Source organism: Miscanthus floridulus, chromosome 6 (assembly GCF_019320115.1).
Source record: "Miscanthus floridulus cultivar M001 chromosome 6, ASM1932011v1, whole genome shotgun sequence".
Lineage (NCBI taxonomy): Eukaryota > Viridiplantae > Streptophyta > Magnoliopsida > Poales > Poaceae > Miscanthus > Miscanthus floridulus.
Window position 1 is genome coordinate 132,425,416 of NC_089585.1, and position 16,501 is coordinate 132,441,916.

General features: G+C 47.7%; 4 protein-coding genes across 5 annotated transcripts; 2 read left to right on the forward strand and 2 right to left on the reverse strand.

Annotated features, from left to right (window-relative positions):
* Positions 1–274: 274 nt before the first annotated feature.
* Positions 275–5,008, forward strand: LOC136457013 (snRNA-activating protein complex subunit-like). Its single transcript, XM_066457053.1, has 11 exons — positions 275–777; positions 880–932; positions 1,014–1,080; positions 1,173–1,225; positions 1,985–2,429; positions 3,001–3,089; positions 3,338–3,428; positions 3,515–3,610; positions 3,690–3,815; positions 3,909–4,169; positions 4,593–5,008. Exons 1-11 carry the CDS (start codon positions 625–627, stop codon positions 4,872–4,874), a joined length of 1,716 nt encoding a protein of 571 aa, XP_066313150.1. The 5' UTR covers positions 275–624; the 3' UTR covers positions 4,875–5,008.
* Positions 5,009–5,451: 443 nt separating this feature from the next.
* On the forward strand, positions 5,452–10,496 carry LOC136457016 (uncharacterized). The gene is made up of 5 exons (XM_066457055.1): positions 5,452–5,695; positions 5,802–6,010; positions 6,589–6,669; positions 9,713–10,066; positions 10,218–10,496. Exons 1-5 carry the CDS (start codon positions 5,551–5,553, stop codon positions 10,320–10,322), a joined length of 894 nt encoding a protein of 297 aa, XP_066313152.1. The 5' UTR covers positions 5,452–5,550; the 3' UTR covers positions 10,323–10,496.
* On the reverse strand, positions 6,684–9,530 carry LOC136457017 (calcium-dependent mitochondrial ATP-magnesium/phosphate carrier protein 3-like). Of its 2 annotated transcripts, none has more exons than XR_010759627.1 (2): positions 7,904–9,530; positions 6,684–7,309 (listed from the first exon to the last, which is right to left on the reverse strand). XR_010759627.1 is itself a non-coding variant. In XM_066457056.1 (2 exons), the coding sequence occupies exons 1-2, from the start codon at positions 8,994–8,996 to the stop codon at positions 7,281–7,283; spliced, it is 438 nt and encodes a 145-aa protein (XP_066313153.1). In that variant the 5' UTR covers positions 8,997–9,530; the 3' UTR covers positions 6,684–7,280. The 2 variants fall into 2 exon arrangements, 1 of the variants encoding a protein (XP_066313153.1); XM_066457056.1 differs by having other exon boundaries at positions 8,588–9,530.
* Positions 10,497–10,628: 132 nt separating the features above from the next.
* Positions 10,629–15,309, reverse strand: LOC136457015 (putative pentatricopeptide repeat-containing protein At5g37570). Its single transcript, XM_066457054.1, has 2 exons — positions 12,093–15,309; positions 10,629–11,589 (listed from the first exon to the last, which is right to left on the reverse strand). Exon 1 carries the CDS (start codon positions 13,886–13,888, stop codon positions 12,296–12,298), a length of 1,593 nt encoding a protein of 530 aa, XP_066313151.1. The 5' UTR covers positions 13,889–15,309; the 3' UTR covers positions 10,629–11,589; positions 12,093–12,295.
* Positions 15,310–16,501: the final 1,192 nt, after the last annotated feature.

Sequence of the window (16,501 nt, forward strand, 5' to 3'; positions counted from 1 at the left end):
AGATTAACGGTTAGCCCAGTATTTCGCCATTTCATATAATTTTTTTAATAAATCTCAAACTAAAACAACGATATTTACATATCACTGTTTCAATTGGCGAGGGAGGTATATTATTTCTGATATTTTGGTTCGAAGAACTATTTCTACAAAAAATAAATAAAATTGAAATAAAAATGGGAAAACGACGCCTTGTTTGGTGTCCACGCCAAGTTGGGCTAAGCAATGCCGGTTGGCAACATAGAGCCCACAAAACAAAGGGCCATAGTTTGGGCCCATTCAACCGTAAGGCACAGTCCGAGAGGGGCACGGGTGGCGATCACGACGATTCGCGCGGGCGGCGACGGTGGCGGCGGCCCATCGGCGTGACGGCGTGTGGGCGCTGGGCAGGACGAGGAGGGAGGCGGTTCAGGGCCGCCGGGCTGTACGTCGGCGCTCCACCACGAGCGTGTCGATCAGGGGGAGCCGGCGCGCGACGCGGCGAGGGCACGGCGAGGCCAGTGCACGGCGCCTGCGTCCCCGCAGGCCCTGTGCTCACCACCAGGCTTCTAGTTCTAGGTGGGCGGCACTGTCAAATCGTCAACAGTGTACATCATCGACAAGGAGAAGAGAAGCGCCGTCGCGGTGATGGCGGGCGACGGAGAGGGAACCGAGAGCTCCGCCGCCGGCGAGCGGCAGGGCGTGCCCTTCGCACTGGGCGGCCCGGTGTTCGTCCCCTTCATGGTGGGCCCCATCTCCACCGTACCAGAGTTCATGTCCTCCGCCCTCCACGAGCTCCAGGTGCCAACCGAGCCTGTTTGCAACTATTCTAAAACCCTAACCAACCTTTTATTTCCCCCAGAGCTTTGGGTATGACTCCCTCCTTGTTTCGTTTGTATCCAGGCCTTGGAAGACGAATTGGGTGACCCCGGCGACGAATTTGACGATGAGCTTTGGTAATCCCATGATTCATTCTGTCGTGTCGAAGTAACAATCCTTTTCCCTGTGCCTATTAATGCGTGGATGCGTTTTCGCAGTGTCGATGAGCTAAAGGTCCTCTCTGAGGAGGAGCTAGTGGAGCGCGCCCTCCAGGAGGCTATGGAGGTGGCCTCTACTGATAGTTAGCGTGCTTTAATCACTTTGTTTTGGATTGCATTATCATTTGAAGCTTTGATGTTTGTTTTTTCTCTTTCTAGGACTCGGATTCTGGCACTCAGTCACAATCAGAGGATCAAACACTTGATGGAGGGTAAGTTGCTGCTTTGACCATTGCTTGGTTGGTCCACTTTGTGGTTCATTTGTTATCTTGTTATGGTCATTTAGGGAAGTCATATTAGATGCAACATTGGCAGAGGACCTTCATTATTGATTGCATGGTGGTTACTGGTCTGCCTTTGGTCCTGTTTGGATCCAGTAGCAGCTAATAGTTCATAGCTAATAGCTAATATTAGCTGGCTACCTAAGCTGGGTGTTGTTTGAATTCACTAGCTAAAAGGTAGATGCATTAGTGATTTTGTCTGTAATGCCCTTCAGGTGGATGCATTAGTGATTTTGTCTATAATGCCATTCCTTTTCCATTTGCTATCGGTAGGGCATGTGGGTAGGTGGGAGAACAAAAGTGCCTTTTTGCAATCTATTAGCTGCTATTAGCTGAATTGGGATAGCTAGTGAGACAGTTATTAGATGGGTGCCCAGCTAATAATCAGTTGACCTTTTAGCTAGGTTCATTTGGATCCTCCAGCTATTTTTTAGCAGCTAACTATTAGCTGGTGGATCCAAATGGGGTTTTAGTGACAGTCAACATTTAGCAAGGAAGGCTCTACAAAGTTTGCAATGGAACTTGCAAGTCGGCATTTGTGTCCAGTGCTATTGCAAAGCAAAATTACAGAGACCCCCCCCCCCCCCCCCCCGGTGACATCGTTCTGATCTTTGCGCACCAAAGTCTCTTTCTCATGATGTGTTATTTGGCTGTTAGAATCTGATGTATCCTTGAATTTGCCATATGCAGGATGTCAGCGAATCCAACACCTACAAATGAGGCCCTAACACTAAGCCCATCGGCTGAAAGAGAGAGCTCTGGATTGCCTGTTGAAGATGTGGCGGTCGTATTAAATGAACCACAAAGCAGCAGTAGCAAGCCCAGAGGCACAAAGGCAAAAGCCAGATGCAGGAAGGGGAAAACTGGAACAATCACACTAGATTCTCCGGTCGAAGGAGAGAGCCATGGATCAGCTATTGACATGTCAATCGTACCATTTGAACCAGAACGTAGTGAGGGAAATGGAACGACGCCTTCAAATCCATCAGCTGAAAATGGTGTCTCTGAATCACCTGTTGATGGTATGTCAATTGTTCCACATGATCTAGAGGGAACTAATGGACAAACAACATGTAGGAAGGGCAAAAAGAGAGGCAGACATTTTGATAGAGAGGTTCGAGCAGAGATTTTACAAGTACGTCTATCCATCTTTTGACCACCTTTTGTTTTTGTTAACAGCAATTGTTTGAGAAGTCAGCTAGTGCAGCTGCAGAATTGTTACATTAATTTTTCTCCATCTTTTGACCACCTGAACGAATTATGTTCATTATACATGTATCCTGTATTTGAGTAAGGTGCTATTGCTGATTAATCCATTCAGCCATGTCCCTTGTCACTGTGATACAAATGCATATAGGACTAGCCTATTTAGGTAACACAACCATCTGGTTACAAAAATTAATTTTGCAGTCACTGCTAATCTGTAAATCTGAAGACACTAGAAACCACAAGTCCATGGTAGATGTAAATGCTATAGGTTGTTGTTACTGTAATATATGAAATATTCACAAGTTACATTGTAAGGTATGCTTTTGTTGAGGATTAGGTCAATCTTTGTATTAGTATCTGTATCCTTTATATTCTTGTATGTAAGAGGAACCTGCGATTTCTGTCATTTAACATTGAATTACATATGCCATCTCTGTAAAAAAAATTTATGCTTTTGCATAATTATATCTTTTTGTTATTTCCATGATCATTATCAGGGAAGCTATCTTACTAAAGCAGAGAAGTGGGTACAAATCAAGGCCAAGCAAGACGAAGACAAATTTACAGCAAGGCTGCATTCTTTCAGGTGAGGCAGTTAAAAATCTATTGCTGCATATTGTTAACAATCATATATTACGATTCTAGGTTTTTAGTTATTCTTGATCAAATCTGGAATGCTATTATGCAAGCCATGATGAGTTGGCAATATGATTCTAGAACAGATTACAACTTTTGTCTGTTTTTTGTCATTATGCACTTGACACCATGAATTAGTCTATTTCATTTTATCGCTTTCTTGCCACAATTTTAAATGAATATGATTCTTTGGTTCAGTGGCAATTCTGTTAAGCCCAAAGGTTCCAAGTCATCATCTGAGAAAATTGAAATGGCGAGATCTCTTAAACTAATCGGTGCACCTTGGAAGGTTTGAACCATCTCAGTTCATCTGTAGCACCCATTTACACACTCCTGTCTTTGGAATTTTGGTCTTACGATCTATTTTGTTTCCAGAACAAAGCTTTAAGATCTGACAAGCACAGACCTGTGGTCCATCCAGAAGTAATTCTTTGTGTTGAAATTTATCAGAAGACATATGCCTCTGTTAAGGTATATCTTACCCTTCAGTTACACATACTTATTTTTTATGTGAAGGCCTTATTTTTATGGTCACTACCATGCCTTGCAGTCCCAGGAACTTCTTGTGCTGGGAAGCCAATTCCTTACTGATCTGAGGGACAACATTTGTTGTTTGACTGATAAGCTGATGAAGGTGGCTGGGCAACACGATCATTCTGGGTATTTCCTTATCGAGGTATCGTTTTCCTTTTTTAAAAATTGAATACGCTTCTGGATATTTATTCTCGAAGAACTGTGGATAATTATTAAATCTCCACTTCTATGTCAGGACACTTTCTACAATGATACAAGACATTATTCTGCCACTGATTACAGTAAGCCTATACTAGATTGGCTTGAGAATTCCAGTGATGAGGTAGCAGAGAAGTGGGATGCCATAACATCTGGTGTTTTGAAGAAACGGCAAAAGGACTTGCTGAGCGGTTTGAGTATTTCTAATGTGCCTGAATTTAAATCTGAAAAAATGCAAATGACTCGTTTCTCTAACCTGCACTTCCGGCCCGGTGCTGCGTACCTCTACTGCCATCAGGTTTTCATCTTCTCTTTTGTCTTACTGTTTCAGATAATTTCATTTTCCTTGGTGAAAAGTTTGTGTGGTGGATCTGATTTTCTTTGTTTTTCCAGATCTTTTATATTAAAATTTTTATTTGGCTGTGATATCTCATATGTTCAAGTTGAATGTTTATCGATCACAATATGATATAGGAAAACATTGGGCAGGTGTGCTTTACGGCACATTGTACTAACCAGACAGGCTTGGTTCTTGTCTTTATTTATTTTCAAGAAAAAAGATAAAAAGGATAGAATGTGATTATAAGTTGCTTTCTTATGCTACGTTTTTATGGAATCTAGCATTTATTATCTGAACTGCAATGCGTGTGATTCTTGATGTTTGCTCATTGCTAATTTTAACTGCACAGCATTATTCTGATACCTTGTTGCACATTTTCAGGGGAACTGCAAGCACACGATCGTGATAAGGGATATGAGGTTGATCCACCCAGATGACACACAGAACCAAGCGGAATACCCTCTCCAGACATTCCAGTTGCAGAAGCGCCTGCAGAAGTGCTCGGTGTGCCAGATCTATCTCGCGACGAAGGTGACGGTCGACGATAAGTGGGCTCTGAACAATCCCTGCTACTTCTGCATCAAATGCTACTACCTCCTCCATTACAAGGAAGACAGCACACTGCTATATCCTCACACTGTATATGATTTCATCCAAGAGTAACGTTTCTCCTTTTTTTTGTCGGGAAACAGTCTATAGTTTGTCCTAGACTGTACATTCTTCGCTGCAAGAAATCCATGCGGGCTTCGTACATTTTTCTGAGTTATTAAATGGCTAGATGACTTGTAACTGGGTCAGATTTCCATGTTCCAAACCAAACACTGGCGTGCGCTGGCAGTACTTTTATCGAGGGCAGGGCTCGAGGCTTTGCGCTGTTAAGCTCACACGAACTGAATACTCGTTATCTGACGAAACTGAAGAGATGTTCGAGACTCAGTTGGGAAGACAGTAAAGATCAATGAACGCATGTGATGCGTCTAGGTTGTCGATGATCTGCCGGATCAATGCCTGTCTAGCCGCATGTTATATGAAAAAATCAGAAAAATGGCACTAGCTTTTAAATACATTGGTATTTTTCCGAACTAGAGTACTCCGGATTTACGAAGAGAATGGGAAGTTGGGCTGAGAAGAAAGCACGCCCACTAGAAAATAAAGCTGCGTCCATTTTCCCGCGAAAAATAGGCCGTTGGGCCAGGCCACGCGGGGCAGCGTAGCAGAACAGGACGGCGAGCACGCAAACGAGAGGCCGTGGCGCGCCTCGGCCTTATCCGCAGTGGCCAAGCCCCACGCGGCCGCGCGTCTTCACGCCGCGCCACGCCGTCCGCGCCATGGGCCACCAATGGCCACCCCCACCGCCACCGCGCTCACCTGCTCCTGCCGCCCCTCGCCCTCGTCCTCGTCCTCGTCCTCTACCGCCTTCCGCCGGCTGAACATCTCCGGCGCCCATTCTCCTCGCCGCCGCCTCCGTCTCCCGCCGTTGCACGGTGAGTCCCAGACTAGACCCTCGCGCGAGCCTTCCCTGACCAGTGACCCGTGCCGCGACGCGCGTCCGTGCGTGCGTGCTGACGACGCGTTGAACCGTGTGCACAGTCGTCGATGACTCCAAGGATCTCCCCGAGGAGAGGTCTCAGACGGATAAGATGGTCGACGGCATGGACTTCGGGGAGCTCTGCAACGACTTCGAATGCATAAGCAGCCCCTACGTGGAGTCCACGGCGAGACAGATCGCGCGGGACATCATCGAGCTGCGCGAGGACAACCGCGCATTCAACAGCTACGCCGTCTCCGTCAAATACAAGGTGCTGATCATTGCTCATGTGATCCCATCTCATCAGTCCCCCTGCTACGCGAAATCTTTTACATTTGGCTGTACTTGTACATGAACACGGCTCTTTGAGACTTTCAATTCGAGCTCTTAGATCAATATTCACTTTGGATTTTTGCACTTTAAAACTTGAAAGGCGGTCGTTTCCTTATTGAAGTTTTTTAGGTAATGATTTCCTTATGAAGTTGAGGGCATAAACGAAGTGTCAAAATTTCAACTAGGTAATGTTAGACAGGAGATCGTTTGTTAGTCACTAGTAGTTGATAGTGACTGAACACTTATAGCAGCACTATGTTACCCTTGCCCCCTTTGCCTGTGTGTAGAAAGTTTTTGCAAGGTCATTGCTCGTATTGGTTGAATGGAGCAGTTGGAACGGCAAGTAATAAACACCAAGACGTTAGTAATTATGTGTCCGTTCCTTTCCATGGAAGAAAACATATTACCTGCCTGCCTCTCAATTTGCAAATGGCCTAACTTCATCCTTCAGATGCAACATGCTTGTAGTTGTATGCATGCTTTATGCTTATCCTTGCTGTGCATATCTTCTTTCAGGACCCGCTCAGGGCATTTGTTGGGCGTGAGAAGTACAAGAGGCCATTGTGGATCACAAAGGCATTGGAAAAGCCTGTAGTGGTAAGAATCGATCAGATTGCAATAGCATCTACGACTCATATCATTGATCATTAGATTGGTTCCAGATAATCCTGCGGAATTCAATACTTCAATCCAGGATCTTAACCCAAACTTTCACAATATGTCATCATCTTAAATGTTAGATACTTCAATCCAGGACCTTAAGGGCATGTACAACCCACAGACAGGGTCCGTCTCTAAGCACCTCAAATCTATCATACAGACGGGTATAAAGACAAGTCATACAACCCACAGACAGAGGGTCCATCTCTAAGCTGTTTAATGCTTTGCATGTAACTAGGATCAACTATAAATAAATTTTGTATACCATTGTGTGGTTATTTGATAGAAAATGTATCAAGAATAAATAAGAGCAACATGATTACACTCACTAATGCTTCAGTTACGCATGGGAGACATTTAACTGGAAAATTCAGATAGCAGTAACATGGTCACACAAAAAAGATAGCAGAAATTTTACTGGGAAGCATTCAGATAGCATTCAGATAGGAGTCCCTAGTAGATGACATTCAGATAATAACTAGTAGATAACAGATAAATCACACCATCAGGTAGGTCACAACTCATCCTCTGCACAGAAAAATTGTAGATCATAGCATCACGTAGATCACACCATGTCCTGCAAAATTGAGAGAATTCTTAAATCAAAATTGCGAGATGAAGTCAAGAGCACTAGCTCTGTTCAGGTAGCATTCAGATAGCAGTTTCAGACAGCAGTTCACATTCAGAATTCAGAAAATAGCAGTTCGGATAGCATTCAGATAGCAGTGCCGAAGTCTGACAGTTCAGATAGCAGTGTGGCCCGCACGTTTTCAGAATGGCTGACAGTAGTATGAGCAAACATAAATAGTGACTGAAATTACTGTAAATCAAGAAATACAAGCTGAATAATTTTTTTACCGGTGTTGACAAATACAGCCCACTGTTTTATTCAAAGCTAAAATAGACTTCGCATACAAGGAACTACTTGCTATTTTCAGAATGGTGACTTAGTTCCGCCCACATATGCCAACAAACATACTCACACACACAACATACACATGATCAGTTTAGCCACTTTCATCTGATATTCTGATATACATGATTAAACATAAATTAAGATATCGAAACTGATTAAAATTATGAAATGGTGAAGCTTATTGCAACGCTAAAATGGAGTTTATGATCCAACAAGCGAAACTATGTTGTTGTATTTACAGTAACTGATGATTACCAGGTTCAAAATCAAACCACAGAACTCCACTTCAAGTTTGATCACCACAAAAAGAAACTATCCCGTGCAGTATGTCTCCATCAATACTTTGTGTTGCATCCTGATCACCGAATTTGAAAAAAGGATACCCAAATTATGGAAGGGCCTTTATCTTAGTTAACTATTTTAAGGAGCCCATGTCCCCATGGCATCACTAGAAGTCTAGAACCATCACAAAACTTGAGTGACTTTATTGACCAAAAGCAAAGCACTGCCTTACTTGATTTCTCCATCAATATATCGAGCATTGAATTTTTTTACACCAATTGCCAAATTTGAACTTTGGTACCTAGATTAGTCAGGGATACTGCAGCACAAACATGTATTGGACTATTATTCAACTTTTCAAGAGTGGACATCCTAGCTTCCACCACTACAAGCAACAAAGAACAGTGCAGCACTGAACTAAGCTTATGGCAGTATTAAGCTAAGGAATACATTTCTCATGACATCTCAAGGAACACTTAAATTTGTAGCTCAGGAAAACACTATTTTATCCACAGTCTCACACTCTCTCACTCAACCTCATTCGAGTATTGCAGCTATGGTGGAGTGGAATAGAGGAATCACTAAAAGGAAGGAATACGGTACTTGCAAAAAAGAGAGAGGAAGGAATAAGGCGAGGAGCGGTGGCATTGCAGTTACCAGCCTTGACGACCGCGTGCCAGAGCTCCTCGGGCAGGATACATCCGTTGTGCTCGACATCGATGGCCTGGAAGATGCGGTAGAGCTCGAGCTCCTTGTCGTCCATGTACCTCCGGAAGTCGTCATAGCCGACGCGGCCGTCGCAGTCGCGGTCGCAGGCCTGGAGCAGCGCGCGCGCGTAGTCCTCGGTGCCCGCGCCGCCGGTCGTCCCCTCGGGGACGCGCAGCGCGACGAGGCCGGCCACGATCTGCGCGTGGTCGAGGTGGCCCCGCCCCGCGGCGTCGAAGAAGCCGAAGACGCCGCGGATCCGCGCCTCCCGCTCCGCCTCCGTCTCCCGCAACGCCAGCAGCACGTGCTCCATCGTCGCCGCCGCCGGCCCCGCCGCGCGCGCTGGGCCGCCGCACCCCATCGCTCCCCTCACCGCTGCCACGGGCTGAGCCGTGGCGGCCGGAGACGCCGCCGCGGTGGTCGTCGTGGCTGCCGCTGGGCGGGGCTCCACCGCGGCCGCGATCGAGGGTATGGGCTAGGGCCGACGCTGCCACCGCAGCCAACGCCGACGGTGATGAGCCCTTCTTCTTCCTTGCTGCGGGCGGCATGGACATCTCGGCGCACCAAATCGGAGACCGAGGACAGTGCGAGATGAAGATGGATTTGGGGGAAAAGTGAGGATGCGGGGATATATGAATATGGAGATGGATTTGGCGCGGAAAAATCCCGCACGCGCCCAAATCGACTGCTGCTGCGAGCGCGGCTGCTGCCCATGCGGGATCCGAGCGCGCCATCGCCTGTAGGAGACGAGGCCGTACAACGGAGCCGCGGTCGTCTGTTCCACATCGGAGCACGGGACAAGGCCGTCGCCTCGCGAGGCGACGATGCGCCCGTCTCTCGGCTGAGCTGGGGGGTTTTCTAAAAAAGGGCCATCACCGAGACGAGAAAAAGACGCCCGTTGTACGTGCCCTAACCCAAACTTGTTGCACAATAGGTCATCATCTTAAATGTTAGATACTTCAATCCAGTATCTTAACCCAAACTTGTTGCACAACATGTCATCATGTTAAATGTTTTCAGCATGCTACCTCTACCACATTCAGAAGCATCTAATCAACACTCTTATTATTGCGTCAGACAGTCCAGGAAATGTCAATGCAATCGACAAGCAATCTGACCATTAAATGGGCATTCAGAGGGAAGCCTAAGAATCCGTTCTTTGCGACCATGGGAGGTGACGTCATTGTCCGTGTTGAATCGCAGTTCGTCCTGAACCAGATAAGTGGACAAGTACTAGAACAGGTCGACTCCTGGGACCTCTCTGCCTCGTCTCTTCCAGCTCAAGCATACTTTTGGTTGTCCAGAAGGGTTTACTCCATCGTTGAGTCCGGGAAGGATACAATCGAAGCTGCTAAGAGCACGGCATCTGGGCTGACAAAGGGAGATCAGAATTTCGAGACTTATCCAGATCCTTCTAGTGATCCTACAAAGGTACATGAACCTTTTCAGTTTCATAACTGTGCTGCTACATCACCAATGTCCAGATTATTTGGCTATCCTCGCTTCTGATACTCCAAAATTCTGATGAGGTCAGTTTAGTTACGCCAGTTATTCATCGCGTTGTTTGGTTTTATTGGTGCAGTTCTTTCAAAGGCCAGATGATGGCTTCAATCAGGATGTGTACCAGATTGGGCTTCTCCTGGCCGTGATCTACTTCATTGTACAGTTTTTGAGAACGACTCTGTGACTGCGGACCAACTTCATCGTGAGTCGCAACCTGCCGAATCCTCCGAATGTAGCCTGTGTGTATACATATGCATGTAACTATGTCTAGCAAAATAATATCATACAAGCATTGTGCCATCTGACCTGCAAGAGATTTGTGAGCTTGACTACAGTTGATCTATTTCTGCTGATATTAGTTTGGCACGCCTTCCTTTTTTCGGAGAGATTAATTTGGCACTCAGGATTTGAAGTTGCCAATTTACAGTTATTATTAATATTGGCAACACTCAGGATTGAGCGAGATAAGCGGAATAAACCCGCCGAACACCCCCGCGACTCGTAGTTGCCCGCGGCGTGGAGTCCAAAGAAATGAACTAGACCCTGCAATTTGGGGGCCTCCGAGCCACGTTCGCTCGGGCCCTTAGTTCTCTCCAGGCCTCTTGCGTTTGGGGAATGGGGATGGTAATTCACTGTGAAGAGGAGCGTGGCGCGCATGTGGGGCCGAGTGGCCATGGTCTCTTGTAGTAATTGTTGCTTATTTCAACATTATTTTTGAAACGGAAATGCATGGGACTGCCGATTTCTACTTTCTATCAAGTCTAAGTAATAAATAAGAATAGTTTACAAAGTTTGCTAAGCCTCGGAGGTCAGAAGCCGTATAATTCAACAACTGTAGTCACAGAAAAGTTGCCCACTGCAGCACCAAAAACAGCGAGTTCTTCATCAGAGGTTGTGTGTTTGCGTGAGCTGAGAGTTCGCCGGCGACGTGGAACCGTCGTCACTCCGGCGTTGTCCGACAAGAGAAAGTCGTCGTCCTCAACATGTACACTCTCAATGGTATATTGTCTGAGCTCTACCAATCTCTTCTTTATTTCAGTCCTTCAACAAGTGGAGAATAGATCTCACCTCATTGCAGACTGTAGAATCTGATGACTGTTTGGCACTCCTGTTTGCAGGTGCGGGGCCTTGTTGCAAAGTCATGGCACCGGAATTCCAGTAAACGTCAGAGAAGAACCTCAATGTTGTATTCCTCAAGCTCGATTGCAACGAGGACAGCAAAGTCAGTTGGGATTACTTTGCTCTCTCTTGTGTATTCATGACTCTGCTCCGTGGAATATGGCATGCTGAAAAGCTCCTGCGACTTGCAGCTTCTTGTGAAGAAGCTGGGTAAAGGTTGCACCAACAATCAAGATCCTCGAGGACCGGAATGATGTCAAGGAGGTAATTGCTCCCAAGATCGATAAATTAGCTCGTGCTATCGAGACAGTGAGGTCAAGCTGAGAAATGACCTGAAAAATGTACATGGATTAGCATGCAATAACTAATGTACACTATGAATGAGGTACTCCCGCCCACCTCCCTCTCTATGGAAGTGGATACTCAACATGCAAAATAGAGCTATTCTAGTCGTAAATAACCATTTCATGCAGTGAATGTGCTCATAATTTATTAGTCATCAAGACCAATGTATCCTGATTGATATGGAGTGTTTGTCCTAAAAAAAACTTTCCTACTTCATGAGGATACTGATTTTTTTTAATGTTGCGATCCTACTCTTATGAAAACTATATATCTGCATGCTTTGAAAACTATATATCAACAGGTTATCTTGCTGAGATCTTTGAGCTACAACCACTAAGGTGTAGGGTCTGTAATAGAGCATAGCAATTCCTATTTCTAAATGCTAAGGGAATGATATCTTGGAATCTCTTGCTATAACACCTATTCTATATATGTGGGGCTTTATTGTAAGCTACCTATGTACATTGGGAGATACTGTAGATACACTTACTTAGGAAATCAGCTTGACCAGTGCCTGTATGGATCAAAAAATTATCACAGTACGTTTTGGACATGACATGAACTGCGAAGAGCTGAAGGACCTTAGTGGCAAGCTGATACGAAGCTCCTGCTTTGCCAACTGTTAAATAGCTATGTTTTCAGCCTTCCTAGCTTCCACCATCTCCAGATACAACAATGGTGTTTCTGCTCATTCTACATCTTAGCATGCTCCCTCTGTCGATCCTCAAACCAAGTAGATCCAGGATTTTTAAATGGCAATTTTGTTCTCATCAGCGATCTGACCCTTTCTGCCTCCTCCCACAGTTCTTTCCCAGCATATATGTTTGACAAGAGTATATAGTTCCCAGTGTTCCAAGGTTCCAACTCAAATAGCTTGTTTGCAACAATTTCTGCAATCTCAACATTCTCATATGTCTTGCAAGCACTCAGGAGTGCACCAAGGGCCCCCGGATGTGGCCCCATTGGCATCGTTCGAACCATCTCAAAAGCCTCCTCAATCCTCCCTGCACGGCCAAGCATGTCAATGACACAGGCATAGTGATCCGCACGCCGCTCAATTCCATAATCCCGCACCATCGCTTCCCAATACTCCAGTCCCTTATCAACAAGCCCTGTATGGCTGCATGCAGTAAGCACACCAACGAAAGTGATAGGGTCAGGCTTGACAGCCTGAGCCTGCATCCTTTCGAACACTGAAAGTGCCAGCTTTTCATGCCCTTGAGTTGCCAGGCCACTAATCAGTGCTGTGTATGGATAGGCATCAGGCTGTGGGATCTCCCTGAAAGCACTCAGTGCCTGCTCAATGTTGCCACACTTCGCATGCATATCTACTAATGCTGTAAGAACCTTCACATTCCTTTCGATCTTCTTCCTGTCAACATAAGCTCCAACCCACCCAGCCAACTCCGTGCTGCCTATCTGTGAAACCGCAGAGATAACTCCAACCATTGTGGCTCCATCAGGCTCAATTCCAGCAGCCTCCAGATCCCTAAAGAGAGCAAGTGCCGCCTTTGGCCGCCCAGTCTGTGCATAACCATTAATCATCGCCGTCCGGGCCACGAGATTCTTTGATGGCATTTTATCAAACAGCTCGCGCGCATTCTGCACCAGCCCACCCTTGCAATACCCAGCAATGAGCACCGACCACGAGGCCGTGTCCCTCGTCGGCATTTCGTCAAACACGCGGCGAGCGGACACGAGGTCACCAGCGCTGACATAGAGGACCACCATGGCGTTCCAGGAGACCTGGGTCCTGCTGGGCATGGCGGCGAAGAGGGACACGGCGGGACGCACGGAGGCGTTGCGGGCGTGTGCGCAGAGGAGGGAGTTGAAGGAGACCGCGTCGGGGGCCGGGATGTCGGCCAGCGCGGCGTGCGCGGCGGGAAACTCCTCGCACTTGGCGTAGAGGTCGACGAGCGCGTTGGCGACGGGGAGGCGGAGCGGGAGGAGCCCGAGGTGGAACGCGACGGCATGCAGGGAGGCGCCGAGCGGGAGGAGGCGGAGCGACGCGGCGGCGTTGAGCGCGAAGGGGAGCGTGAAGTGGTCGGGGCGGACGGGCAGGCGCGGCATGAGGAGGAGCAGACCGAGGGCTGCGCGCGGGCGCGGCTTGGAGAGTCGGCTGATGGCGCCGTTGACGAGCGAGCGGACGAGGTTCGGCGCGGTGGCCGCGGCGTGCGAGCGGAGGAGGTGCGCGTGCAGCGCGGCGGGCGGCGGTGGCGGGTGGTCGGAGGCGAGCACGCGGGCCATGCGGTCGAAGTGCGCCTTGCGGATGGGCTGGGCCGCCATGCCGTCGCGTGGTGGAAGCGTGATGGGAAAAGAGAGGAGGGACGGGGTGGTTTCGCGTCCTTTTATACGTCGGAGTTTTGAATTTCTGAGCTGGGCTGCTCTTGCAATCTGGGGTTGAGGTCTTCGGCCCAATTTTGGGGCATCTGTGAATTCAGCCCAACCTTTGAGTTATTGCTGCTCTTTTGTTTTGTTTTCCTTTCGTTTTTCTTTTACAACTTTCCTTTTTTCCTTTTTAGCCAGCGTGGCCTCTGCGTAGCACTAGCAATCAGATTATGCAGAGTACATTTCACCTCGAAGAGCAATCAAGTTCCAAAATAAAAACTATCCGAAAGAAGCCTCTAAAGCACACCTCAATGTCACGTACGTCGTCAGTTGTCAAGTTGACAGGCTCCTACCTAAAACAGCCCAAAGAGTGATCAGCCTGAACTGTCCTCCATGACCTCCTTGTCACGTTGATAGGGCTCCTATATAAAACAGTCGGCAGTGGGCCAGTGGCACGAACTCATCGACGTCACCAAATGCCACCCAACCAACGCGGGAGTCGGGACTACCACGCACAAGGTGAGCCTGTGACGTCACCCCCCTCCTGCATGCATCCGCAAGCGCAACAACCATGCCATTGCCATGCAAGATGCAACGGTAAACGAAAGCTAAGGCCCAGCCAAGCGGAAGAAGACCCGGAGAGAATTCCGGACGCGGCTCTCTCCTCCGTCCCTATCCTCCCGCCCACCTAATTCGCAACAAAACCACAGGGGCCACGCCAGGTGAGCTGATGAGGTGACCGTGACCCAGGTGGTGGCCAGGCGTTGGTGCTCGAATTCTCCGGGGCAACCGGGCAAACCACAGCGGTAGCCGGCAATGTCACGTTGGCATCGGCAGCAGCAGCACCTACTGCACCAACCAACCCGGCAGCTGCAGGAGGCTGCAGGAAGGGCGCTGCAGTTGATACGCTTGTCTCTTTCCCGTCATCATTAGCTTCTTCACCCTAGCACATGCGACCCCTGCCTTCCCGCTCGCTAATCGCGTCGCGTCCGGTCACGTCGCTGTTGCCTGTGTGAGGCTGTGACCTGTCACTCCCCACTCCAGCACTGACACCTAGGACGTACCATGCCCCCTCACCTGGACCCACGTGTCAGCATCTCAGCAGTTGTTTTTTCCGGGAGCAGTGGTCACACAAGGTTTAACCGTTAGTTTATAGCAAAAACCCGGTCAAGTTTAGACTGCGAATCAGTCGTCAGTGCAATACGATCTGTGGCATCACCTGCGATCCAGATATTCCTGAGCTGTCGGGTTAGTCGAACAGGGAAAAATGGGGATTTTGGAAGAGCCAGCCAGGGTCTCCATGCGCATCGTCCTGTCCGCTTGTGACCCGGAATTATTGCCCAGGCCGGACTCGTCACATGTGTGTACCAGACCCATCAGCCATGCCACCCAATCATACTCAGGGGGTGTTTGGTTCCAGGGACTAATTTTTAGTCCCTATCACATCGGATGTTTGGACACTAATTTGGAGTACTAAATATATTCTAATTACAAAACTAATTACACAGATGGAGACTAATTTATGAGACGAATCTATTAAGCCTAATTAATCCATCATTAGAGTATATTTACTGTAGCACCACATTGTCAAATCATGCACTAATTAGGCTTAATAGATTCGTCTCGCAAATTAATCTCCATCTATGTAATTAGTTTTGTAATTAAAATATATTTAATACTCCAAATTAGTGTCCAAACATCCGATGTGACAGGGACTAAAAAATAGTCCCTGGAACCAAACACCCCCTCAGTCACCGCGATCAATGGTCACCAGATTTTACTAGTGTTCTACTACTAGCAAAACGTGCTAATAGTACTTTGGTTATTGGAGAGAAAAAAACAATTAAAGATTCCATTGTGGTCCCGTTCAGTTAGCAGGGAATAAGTCCCTGGAAAAAATCCAGCCAGAACAGTAGACTTAATTTGTATAGGGAAGTAAATCTCGGATGAATCTTGGGCCTGGAAGGAGCTAACCGAACGAGGCCTGAGTTAGTTAGCGAAACTGCAGCCGGTAGGCTGAGGAGGAGGCATCTTCTGCAGACATGGAGAATTGGAGTGTGACCATCCACCCAGACCCAGTAGTGTGGTGACTGGTCCAATCACCTCCGCAAAGCGACTGCGCTTTTCTTGGCTAGACATATCAGGATCCGCATCAGGAGGCTGGGCACTGGCAGTAATCGGAGAGAGAGAGACGACGAGGGGAGGGGATTGGTCAGCATCCGTCGTGGCGAATCATGGGACTTTCTCCGGCCAGTGGCCACTCGCCAGAGCAACAAGAGACGGCACCGTGAAACCGTGGCAGAAGCGAAGGGGACGGGGATCCCATTGGGTGCCATGATGGAACGGACAGAGGCGGCGTCACGGGCCTCGCTCCTACGACGACGTCGACGGCGGCGACGGATGCTGCAGCCTGTAGGCATCAGCGAGATGCAATGAGATTGCTCTGAATCTCAGATGAACCAGCCAATGGATTGGGCATTTAGGCAGGGGAAGAAAGAAGGAAGCGTGCTAGGATTCCACTCCAGCCAGATTCGTGTCGTCACGACGCGCGAGTGCGCGGCCGCAGCCCTC

Bases quoted from the DNA above. Each gene is read 5' to 3' on its own strand.
- LOC136457013 (XM_066457053.1), top strand. From the start codon at position 625: ATGGCGGGCGACGGAGAGGGAACCGAGAGCTCCGCCGCCGGCGAGCGG. The intron at 3,611-3,689 runs GTATATCTTACC...CATGCCTTGCAG, and splicing joins AGACATATGCCTCTGTTAAG to TCCCAGGAACTTCTTGTGCT. The intron at 3,816-3,908 runs GTATCGTTTTCC...CTTCTATGTCAG, and splicing joins CTGGGTATTTCCTTATCGAG to GACACTTTCTACAATGATAC.
- LOC136457016 (XM_066457055.1), top strand. From the start codon at position 5,551: ATGGCCACCCCCACCGCCACCGCGCTCACCTGCTCCTGCCGCCCCTCG. The intron at 6,670-9,712 runs GTAAGAATCGAT...TTATTGCGTCAG, and splicing joins CATTGGAAAAGCCTGTAGTG to ACAGTCCAGGAAATGTCAAT. The intron at 10,067-10,217 runs GTACATGAACCT...TTATTGGTGCAG, and splicing joins CTTCTAGTGATCCTACAAAG to TTCTTTCAAAGGCCAGATGA.
- LOC136457017 (XM_066457056.1), bottom strand. From the start codon at position 8,996: ATGGGGTGCGGCGGCCCAGCGCGCGCGGCGGGGCCGGCGGCGGCGACG. The intron at 7,310-8,587 runs GTAACTGCAATG...TCAATTTTGCAG, and splicing joins GCACGCGGTCGTCAAGGCTG to GACATGGTGTGATCTACGTG.
- LOC136457015 (XM_066457054.1), bottom strand. From the start codon at position 13,888: ATGGCGGCCCAGCCCATCCGCAAGGCGCACTTCGACCGCATGGCCCGC.